Genomic DNA, 10924 nt, shown 5'->3' with positions numbered 1-10924 from the left:
ATGGTCGATTAAGCAGTTTAATTTTGGGCTGTGTGCGGCTCATGCGCAAAACACATACGAGCGGCTGTGAGTGACGGTGACGGTATATAAATGCATCATCATTCACTCATAATTACAAATTAAGCTTTTAATGTGATTTAAACTTTAAAAGTACATTAAAATAGAAACAACATAAAGTTCTTCAACATGGAAAGCAATAGAAATGTTGTATCTAATTTCCCCAGATAATTGTTTCATATTTGAAACAATTAGGTGAAGGTTGCAGGGCTGCGGGACACTGCGGGGGAAGGATAGGCTATTCATTCCTACAACTTGTTAATTCGTTCCTACGACTTGTTAATTTGTGGCCACTGTCCATGTTTCATTAATTTTGTTCCTTAACCACTAAAATGACTAAAATGAGGGAACAAATTAATAAATCGAACGAATTCTTAATTCATGGCCATGAAATCTCTTAGATGCGTTCCGCATGTTTACCACAGTAAGAGACGCGAAAACCGTGATAAAAAGTGAATGACAATAAAATAAACCTGCGAAATTAGAGGGTTAGACGGTGAGGATTTAGGAAAAGAAACAATGCCTAAATATTATTGAATTTGTGGAAATTCGTGACCAACCGGCAAACCAGAACAAAGCCACGTGAATGTAGGCTATATGGGCTCGAACGGCATCCAAAAGCATGGTTGCGATGTAACATTTTCCAGCTAACAAATTATTCCTCGAATAAACAAAGCTTTTATACCACACTTGTCATAATCAGAGCTTATAATTTGTAAATAAATAATTGCTGGATTCAAAACAGCAATTAAAAGGCGCTGTGACCGACACTGACTATGCGTTTTCCCGGAGCATTCAATGATGTCACTAAACGGTGATGCCACAACTAAGAGCATCGTTCACAAGTTTCTGCAGGACCTAACTAGCCTAGGGCACAGGTTTTCAAGCTCTGGGACAAAATGGGATGCTTTAAGGAAAATGTATAGCCTATGTAAGCAATAGGCCTAAATAAAAATAACAATTTGTTTTCATTTAAAAAAAAAAAGAAGCGAAATATATCTGACTTAAACAATTAAGCTAACAGATTTAAAACCGAAGTGTGGCGCGGCGCTCCATAAACAAGTTTATGTTTCAGCTGTTCGATCGCGCCGGCACCTCACGCACACACACCCCACATATTCTAGCAATTCAAACTTACATCGCAGTCGGTTCATTATCAAAATAAAATAGTCAACCAAACATATATAAGGTTACACTGGTCAGTTTAAATATACCGGTCCACTCTGCTGTTATGCCAAGGACGTTTTTGCTCATGTGAAGAGGATGATCTTTTCCGTCTATATGCGAATGCGTGTAAAGTACAAGCCTAGTTTACATTATAAATAATAGTTTAACATTCAAATACATTACGAATATGGAAACATTTGGATTTGTGCTGAATGAGACGTGAGTAGTAACCTCCAAATACATCTAGCCAAACCCGCGCTCGCTCCGTCTCGTATACACGCATGCATTGTCACGATCTAATGCACTGTACATGCCGGATTTTTTAAAACAAATAGGCCTACCGGAACGCAAACATTTAAAATCTGACGTTTTCCGGAAAAGGATCCAGAAGGATCAAATTAAGTACTGGTCATAATACTCACAAAAATGTTTAATGTGAGCAACAGTGTGTTTTGCTGCAGCAGCGCCGATGGAAGCGGTTCACTGACTGCGCAGCACAGCCACATGCGCCACAGTTACGTTTGGGATCATTTTATTTTAAATGCCATAATGTCAGTTGAAAACATTGCAATTGTGTTTTAAAATACAACAACGAGTGCCACGAAACCATTTAAAGAGGCGCGTTCAGCGGTCTCCGTGTCGGGATAGGAAACAGTCAACAAAGTAAAATGATCTCAAACGAGCTCTCTTCATTTTATCAAATGATCATAATGACATCTATTCATTTTACAATCCTGCTACTAGCATTTTATTCAGACTAAAACCCCTTTAATTCGGGTGAGAAAGTGTTTTTTTTTTTGAGTAACTTTTGCACATCCTTTCATGCCGGGCTGCATAGACGCATTTTGCAGCATTAAGGTTAACGATTAATCGATTCATTGATCGTTAATTTAAACGACGATCGATCATGGAAATGATCGAAAATTGACATCCCTAGAAACAATACATAGCTTGTTTTCAAACAACAAAAGCAATAATTTCAATAATTTTTAAATTGTTGTTAAACAAAAAGAAAAAAAAACTTTTCCAAAACATTTTACTAGCTAATCTTCCATTAACTACACATCTGTTATTGCATATGTGGGCTGTTAGTGTCTTCAAAATGATTCAATTTTAACTAAATATTGTTCTCGGTGTAATGTCACTCCTGTTGTTTTTCAGTTGAAGTGCCAGAGTGGAGAGGCAGGTGCACTGATGTTGGAAGAAAGCGTGGGTGACGGAGGACTGGAAGTTAAGAAAGAGGAAGATGAGGACCAGGAGGAGGAGGAAGAGAGAAGGAGAGAGCTGGAAAGGCAACGGGCACAGGACAGAGAGAGGGAGGCCGAGAGAGAGAGGGAGCGAGAGAGAGAGCGGGAGAGACAGCGGAGTGAGGAGCTGAAAAGGAAGGATTCTGACACACTGAAGATGCTTAGAGGAGAGCTCAAGTATGTCTTATTTTTCAGCCTACATCATGATTCTCATGATCATGCTGAATCTAAATGGATCATAATTGATTTGAATTGGCCCCAAAAATATTTGGACACTCTTAAGTTCTGCTTAAAAATTCACTGCATTGCATATACTATCAAAGCAAGTGACATTTATTTTAATTAAAGTGTGTGTGTGTATACAGTCTTCATTTCAGGCTGCAAAGCAACAAAATGTGATTATTTTAAAGGGTGGTGATTATTTTCTATACACACACACACACACACACGCACAAAATATAAACCTGAAGACCGAAAGCACTTTCTGTGTTGTATTTTAATTTTGTTGTATTTTAATTCTCTATTTTGGGCAACTGTAATATCACCTCATATTGTATAGCATTTAATGAACTTCACATCTGAGTCACTTTTCCCACACATCATTTGCATCATGTCAACAGAAAAGCTCAGGAATCTCAGAAGGAAATGAAACTACTGCTAGACATGTACAAATCAGCCCCAAAGGAGCAGCGAGATAAAGTGCAACTTATGGCCGCAGAAAAGAAGTCCAAAGCAGAAGTATGTTAGAAAAAGAAGCTAAGATTTGCTGTGTTTCTGTGTGGCGAAACAATTAACATGCAATTCACTTGGGGTGGTCCTTGTCTTAATGCTAACATCAACATTGTTTGGCAGGTGGAAGAGTTGAGGCAGCGAGTGCGGGAACTGGAGGAGAGGGAAAGAAAGGAAAGCAAAAAGCTGGCAGATGAAGATGCTCTCCGCAAGATCCGTGTGGCCGAGGAGACCATCGAACACTTGCAGAAAAAACTGGCTGCTACTAAACAGGTGTCTAGTTAAACAAATGTATTGTCAACATTTGTGTTAAAATCAATCTAGATCAATAACCTCTGTAGCAGATGAACTGATAGTGCCCGTGTGGACCTTTCAGGAGGAAGAGGCTCTGCTGAGTGAGATGGATGTGACGGGACAGGCATTTGAAGACATGCAGGAGCAGAACAGCAGACTCATGCAGCAGCTGCGAGAGAAAGATGATGCCAACTTCAAACTTATGAGTGAGAGAATCAAATCCAACCAGATTTATAAGCTTCTGCGGGAGGAGAAAGAGGAATTGGCAGACCAAGTGCTTGCTTTCAAAACCCAGGTACGCAAAAAAAAAAAACATTTGACATACAATCACCATGCACCCACACGTGAATTTAGGAATGTGCAAAACAAACATATTTTCATAATCTACTAGTCGGTGGGTTCTATGGCAGGCGAGTTGACTGGCTACACCTGGAAGCTTAGGCTGACTTGTTGCCTAACTGCCCAATCAGACAGTGACTTTGCAGGCAGCGTTTGCACACAAAGGTATCGCACAAAACTGATTTTGGACAGGCTTGTTTGGCAGCCAACGGTCTAATGATCTGCAACAAAATAGAGAAAACTTTGGTCATAACTGCTATAATACAAATTTCTTGCTAGATATGAATTCAAAAGTTAAAAACATCAACTGTCATGAAATTGAATACATGATGGTGGGATATCATAGGCAGCAATGTATATATCTACGCTGCCTTCAAAAATTGTTCAGATGATGGTATCTCAGTAGACATGATATGACCTGATCATAGGGGTCTACATTTTTTTTCCCCACTATTTTTAACATAACATGCCATCTTTACTCAAATTTTTGTAGCACATGAATACACAAAATTAACCTTCAAAAATGTCCTTAAAAATGGAAACCAGCAGAAATCAGATAAAAGTCTGCTAATTGATCACATTTAATGTACCGCCACTAAAAATAAAGTTAAAATTAGAAAAAAATCTAGTTGGTTGACAGACAAATAGTCGGCTCATCCCTGCTAGAATGAAAGCTAAAATTCATGGACCTCTCAATTTTGAGGCATAAAATCTGCACATAATGTTTTACAACTTCTGTTTTAAAAAAAAAAAATACTCATCTGCTCTTTAACTCTCTCCCAGGTGGATGCTCAGCTGCTGGTAGTGCAGAAACTAGAAGAAAAGGAGGGCGTCCTGCAGAGCACACTGGTCACTCTGGAGAAGGAGCTGGCACTGCGCACTCAAGCCCTGGAGCTCAACAAGCGCAAGGTAAAACCGGAAAGATCACAGACGCCCACCTCTGTTCTCATGTCCATGACAACCATGACTCAGCTTAGCCAACCGTTAGCATACATTTCCAGATGTGTGTTTAATGCTTGTCTTTTTGCACGATGGCTCAGGCAGTGGAGGCGGCCCAGTTGGCCGAGGATCTTAAAGTACAGCTGGAACACACTCAGACCAAGTTGAGGGAAATCCAAGCTTCAGTACTAGAAAACCGAACTGCCCGTGAGAGGGAGCGCGTCAACCTCAAGAAAGCACAGGTGCATGGGCACATGTGTTGTAGAAAAGTTTGGGATACAAATGAGTGAGAACGATGTGTGTGAAACTCTTCTACTGTGCTGTTCTTCTCAGGAGGACTTGTCCAGACTGCGACGTAAGCTGGAGAAACAGAAGAAAGTTGAGGTGTACACAGATGCTGATGAGATTCTGCAAGAAGAAATTAATCAGTATAAGGTCAGTAAAAATTTCTGACACAGTACCTACTCATTTTATATATTGCGGGCATGAGTAAAGAAGACATGAGTACTTTTATTCAGCAAATGCATTTATTTGATCAACAGTGACAGTAAGACTAAGTATACTATACTAAGTATAATGTTTAACAAGATTTCTATTTCAAGTAAATGCTGTTTGTTTGAACTTTATATTCATCTAAGAGTCTTGAATAAAAAGGTGTCACGGTTTCCCCAAGAATATTGAGCAGCAAATATTGGATGGTTTCTTGACCACCAAATCAGCATATTAGAATGATTTTTGAAGGATCATATGACAGTGAAGACTGAAGTAATGGCTGCTGAAAATTCACACAAATTTTTTAATCTATTCAAATAGAAAACAGTTATTTAAATTGTAGTAATATTTCATATGTTTTTTCTCTGTATTTTACTCTATATTTGATCAAAGAAATGCAACCTTAAGAACATTTAGAAATATTTAGAAAAACAAATCTCACCCCAAACTTATACAAGTAAATATATTATTTAAAGCAATTAGAAAAAAAATATTTTTACAATTTTACAATAATAATGAAAACAAGTTATGAAAACACAAATGGAAGTATGGGAAACATGTTGTGACCAAACTAGGTCAAACTGTCATATAATTTGAACTTCTTCATAGTAGCCACACTTTGCGTAGATTACACACTGTGGCTATTCTTCCAGCCAACATCTTGAGGAATCCAACTGGGATGGGTTTTTTCCCCATGTGTGCTGGCCGCTAGTTGGCTGCTTTTCCTGTACTATTTGGTCCAACTCATCCTTTTAAAAAATATTTTTATATAAGCACAATTAATGTGTCTATGAAATGAATTTCAAGCATTTAATGACTGGTAGATTAGCTTAATACTGTATTATTTTTGGCTGACCTGACTGTTTTCTCCTTTCTAGGCTAAATTACGTTGTCCCTGTTGTAATACCCGAGATAAGGAGACTGTCCTCACCAAGTGTTTCCACGTCTTCTGCTATGAATGCTTGAAGACTCGCTACGACACTCGCCAAAGGAAGTGCCCCAAATGCAATGCTGCATTCGGAGCCAATGACTTCCACCGCATCTACATCACTTAATTTAGTGTGGGCTTTTTGATGAACTGAAAAAAGTAGATGGGAAACGAAGGGACGAAGTGGTCTTGGAAGCACAAGATTACCATGATATGGTATTTTAAAATGCTCTAGAGAGCCACTTTCACTCCCATCTGTGATAGGTGGTGCTAGTGACCAAACAGACATTGACAGAATGGAAACAATTGTGAAGTAGTCATGGTCTACAGCACGCAAGCAGTGCTTCTTCATTGCAGAGGAATCCATTGAGTTTTGTCTCTCTTACTTTTTGTGTGTTCTTTAAAGTACTGCAATTAATTTTTTTTTTTTTACCTGCATTTTGTTGAATGACCATGAAAAAAAACAAAGGAAATCAATCTGTATCTGCTCAGATTTCAATATACCATAAATGTCGTAACTCCACAGAATATGAGTGACATTTAAAGTTAAAAGAAACTGTTTTGTTTTGACAATTATGGCCTTATCCGTTTGAGTCGTACAGTAACTCTATCCAGTAATGTATTTAGTGAGTCAGTCAGTTTCTATGGTGACACTCTGTTATTGAACCCCTTAAAGTTAGTAATGAACAGATGTGATGGGTACTGGGTGGAAAGAGGAGAGCTGCACAATTAGAAGCATAGATGGTGGTGCAGTGATCTTAAAAAGACAAAACAGAAGTCCAAGAAATATTCATGAACAAAATTTCTCAGTAGGTACCATATACCCAACCATACTGTGCCCATAACCGATATATCACCAACGTATGTCAATAACTATTGCACAATTTCACACACAAAAAAAATAAAAATTGGATAAAATTATTTGTGAACTCTGTTCTCTGCTTTGATATCAACCTAGACAAAACATTTACAGACATTACGCAATGTGTTTTATGCAAGTGTTTTACCTTACCAGTTAAAGCTGTTGTGTGGTTTTATGATTTTGCATTGAAGATTGATTTGCTTGAATCTGGCTTTTCATTTTAACGGCGATGTTATTGTTGTACTTGGTGCAAAAGGATGAATTGAAACTGCTTTCCAAATGTAATATAACAGTCCCTATGTTGCCTGCCAGTACAATCCTATTTGCACAATGCATGTGTCTTTAGTAACTTCAGATGGTTTAGATAGATATGCATAGTTGCATACTATTAGAAGAGGATCACAGGGGAAGCAGTCCTGGGGAGAAAATAAAACCTACCACGCGTTTTTTTTTAAACGTGCAAATTTTTGCCCGGAATATATATGTAAATGTTTTTCATTATATTGCGCAATTGACCTTATGTTATTCCCCGCACCCATGGTTTTGCAGTTCTGATCGTATTAGTAACTGTGTGCCGTACTGCTTTTCTTCGCAGTCTGTGTTGTGTGTCTGCCAAACACTGAACTGTTGTTTGCTCCCTTGGACCAGTGACAGTGAATTACGTAGTTGGGTGGAGTGACTTTAATGTGCCTATTTTGCTCAAACATATTTTGTGCGCGGAGACTGGGGTCTCTAGTTCGTGTTCTTACAAAAAAGTACTTGGTTTAAAGGTGTATTCATTTAAGTTGTTTTCTTGATAGGTCTGACAACAAATATTTACGTCAACAAGACCACCAATATTATAAAGGCGGATATTTCCTATTACTAGAGAATTGGTGTCTTTTTCACGTAAATGTAGCTCTTGAAAGTAAAAACGAAACTTGTCAGCAAACAGGCTGTTTATGTGCGTTTACCATCATTAACGGGTTTCCACTCGTGGTGCTGTGAATACAGAGATCCTAGGGCCGTGTTTCAAATCCTACCTAGCGAGTTGCCTGCTTAGACATCGTTTTTGGGCATCATAAAGAATTAACGGTTCCGCTTCCTCTTTACGAGTTCGGATCTTTAACGGTTACAATAACAGTTCTTTTAGTACTTTTGAGGAAGAATATTTTGAAATTCTTAGTAGATGCCATCAGCAGTCTGTTGCCAAATGTAACATTCATTCAGATTAAGTAGCAACACCGAATGATTCATAAATGTTTTGATTCACGAAGAGAACCGTTTGATTTGCATGAAAAAAACTGGTAAGTCACTTTTTGTTTTTGACTCACTAAGAATCGGCAGTGTGTCATTAGTTCAGCAATAGGTGTTGTGCCGAATTCTGCACCCCTGCCAGATTATGCACCCCCTCGTTGAAGTCGCTACCTGATTGCCTAATCCTAACCCCTCCCCCACACCTAACCCTAAACCTACCAATACTAGGGGCCGGGGGTGCATAATCTGGCAGGGTGCAAATTTCGGCACTACACCTGACTCAGTGTGACTCACTAAAAAGAAGCTGCTCGTAAAAATCGGAGTACCAGTCCAGCAGGGATTACCATAGTCAATATGTATGCTTTTGATTTACAAAAAAAGAACAGGTAGAGAAGAGTGTCTTTAGTTCAGGAACTGGTCGCAACTTGTGCTTAATATTTTGCATTGCATGTGAACAATAATAAGAACCATTACACCAAATCAAACGTCATGTTAAAATCACATATACATTTTTTAAAGGATTATGTTCTCAGTAACCCTGCTAAAAGGGAACGTTCTCAGAAAGTTCTGGCAAAGTAATGAACAAACATTTTTCCATTAACAATAATAGAATGTTTGTTCAACGTTCTTTAATAACGTTCTCAAAGCACAGAAACATTTATAAATCGTTTATGGAATGTTTTTCTAAAACATTTGAGTTGGAGTCGTCTAAAGCAGGGGTGCCCAAACTCGGTCCTGGAGGGCCGGTGTCCTGCAAAGTTTAGCTCCAACCCTAATCAAACACACCTGAACCAGCTAATCAAGCTCTTACTAGGCATGCTAGAAAAGTTCCCGGCAGGTGTGTTGAGGCAAGTTGGAGCTAAACTCTGCAGGACACCGGCCCTCCAGGACCGAGTTTGGCCACCCCTGGTCTAAAGCGATCGATTCGCATGTTTGCAAAATCATAAAATGGAACGTTCCTCTTAATGTTTACATAACCAAGAAAAAACGCTTTTTAAACTTTAAAAACTGAATGTTCGGAGAACATCCAGAAATAACGTTTTCATGACTTAAAGGGAACGTTAGTAAAACGTTCTTAGAACATATTTTGTTTGCTGGGAAATTCTTTATCGTTATCTTTATAGTTATCGTCCTTGGTGTGAACGGGACTTAATTTTAAGTCTCGCGGATGCCCTAAACGCTGTCTACATAGACGGCCCACAAGCTTTTGAGATACGGCCACAGAATCTCACTACAGTACATAGGAAATGACTCATAGAGGAGTTGAATCCAACGCGTGGGTGTGGGCGCTATTAAAACAAGACTGAAAGTTTGGGGTGGGTCATTCACACGCGCTGCTTTTGCTATGCTTGAAACCCATTTGTGGCTTTTAATCTTCTGAAATCGCTGTGGGATTTCAATATATATAAAGCTCAATGGATTCCGGTGCTATGTTGCGTTGCCTCTATTGGATTACTCTATTAATCGCCACGCTTATTCATGGAATAAACGCGGATAAAAGTAAGAATATTCACATTTACTTGCTTAATATCTCCACGTTATAACATAGAGCGTATGTGTGACGTTTGTTGTGTATTTTTCTGCTGGTGAGGAAAGTCCCAACCTTTATGTCTCATTTGTCCTCTTGCTATGAACATATATTAGTCTCCCTATAGAGAGACGTGGAGTCAGTGGAGTTAACGACGATGAACTGCCTCATTCGTAATAGCTTCCTTTACCAGTTACAGTTCCCACCGGTTCCGCATTCCAATGCTCTTATTTCACTCCCGCCCGCTCCATGGGTTGTATTGTGCCCAGCTGAGAACAAGAGGCTTCAACTTTCCATGAGGAACATGAAGCTTGAAGTGCCTTTGTTACTTTGGCATGTGTATGTTACTGCTGGAACAGTTTTAATTGTAAAAACACTTGCAGGAATGAAAAAGTGATTGTCTGCTATGGAAAAGTCTTAGGCATTGTCTTGGAAAGTGCCCATATGCCCTTGTTATATTCAGTGGCTTTAGTTAAGCAGTGATTTAATACAGACAGAAAACTGATTCATGTCATGTCATGTCACAAAGTTACATTACAACGAGGAAATTAGATTTAAAGTCTTATGAATTTAATCATGCACATCAAAACATGCTTAAATCATCAATATACTGTAGTGGTTCTCTAGGGGCATCAGGCCCACTAGGGGGCCTTACAAAAACTTCCAAGGTGGCTGCAAAACATCTTCATATTATGTATAATTGTGTAAAAAATAATTTAACAAATAAATTAAGAAAATAATTCAGGAATTGACTGATTTTCTTTTCAGTGCAGCATACAACCTTTGCAAACAAAACTGACACATTTAATTAATACAAATAGCCTATATATTTTTTTAATTAGGCTATTTGATTATATTACTTTTCTTTAAAAAAATGTTTTGTTAACAAAGAACTTTTCAAGCATCAATAAAACAACTTTGTGAATTATTCAATTCATTGTAACCCTAATTAATGTTCATAAAAAAAATAAAAAAGTAAAACATGACACCTCATCATTTCAGCAGAGGTACAAGAGGAAGAACCCCAGGCTGTGTAGGGGGGCCTTCAAATATTAACTTTGACAAAAGGGGTCCTTGGATTACAAAGCTTGAGTACTACAGACACT

At 38.4% G+C, this 10924-nt stretch overlaps 1 protein-coding gene and 1 long non-coding RNA gene across 4 annotated transcripts in view; both read left to right on the top strand.

The window, feature by feature from the left end:
- LOC107743762 (E3 ubiquitin-protein ligase BRE1B-like) overlaps nt 1-7083 on the top strand; it is a 16633-nt gene extending 9550 nt beyond the window's left edge. For all 3 annotated transcript variants that reach the window (XM_016557161.1, XM_016557162.1, XM_016557163.1), the window contains exons 13-20: nt 2386-2648; nt 3092-3209; nt 3324-3473; nt 3577-3789; nt 4617-4742; nt 4874-5014; nt 5106-5207; nt 6143-7083. In XM_016557161.1, coding sequence (XP_016412647.1) covers nt 2386-2648; nt 3092-3209; nt 3324-3473; nt 3577-3789; nt 4617-4742; nt 4874-5014; nt 5106-5207; nt 6143-6319 — 1290 coding nt within the window. In that variant the 3' untranslated portion in view covers nt 6320-7083. The remainder of the gene's footprint in view (nt 1-2385; nt 2649-3091; nt 3210-3323; nt 3474-3576; nt 3790-4616; nt 4743-4873; nt 5015-5105; nt 5208-6142) is intronic.
- A 2509-nt stretch (nt 7084-9592) lies between these two features.
- Nucleotides 9593-10924, top strand: part of LOC107743761 (uncharacterized) — a 5358-nt gene continuing 4026 nt past the window's right edge. Inside the window, exon 1 of the long non-coding RNA XR_001640425.1 lies at nt 9593-9790. This is a non-coding gene — a long non-coding RNA (uncharacterized LOC107743761). The remainder of the gene's footprint in view (nt 9791-10924) is intronic.

This window comes from Sinocyclocheilus rhinocerous, unplaced genomic scaffold (genome assembly GCF_001515625.1).
Source record: "Sinocyclocheilus rhinocerous isolate Xijiao unplaced genomic scaffold, SAMN03320098_v1.1 scaffold497, whole genome shotgun sequence".
Lineage (NCBI taxonomy): Eukaryota > Metazoa > Chordata > Actinopteri > Cypriniformes > Cyprinidae > Sinocyclocheilus > Sinocyclocheilus rhinocerous.
The sequence above is the reverse complement of the archived record's forward strand: the minus strand, read 5'-3'. Positions and strand labels throughout refer to the sequence as shown.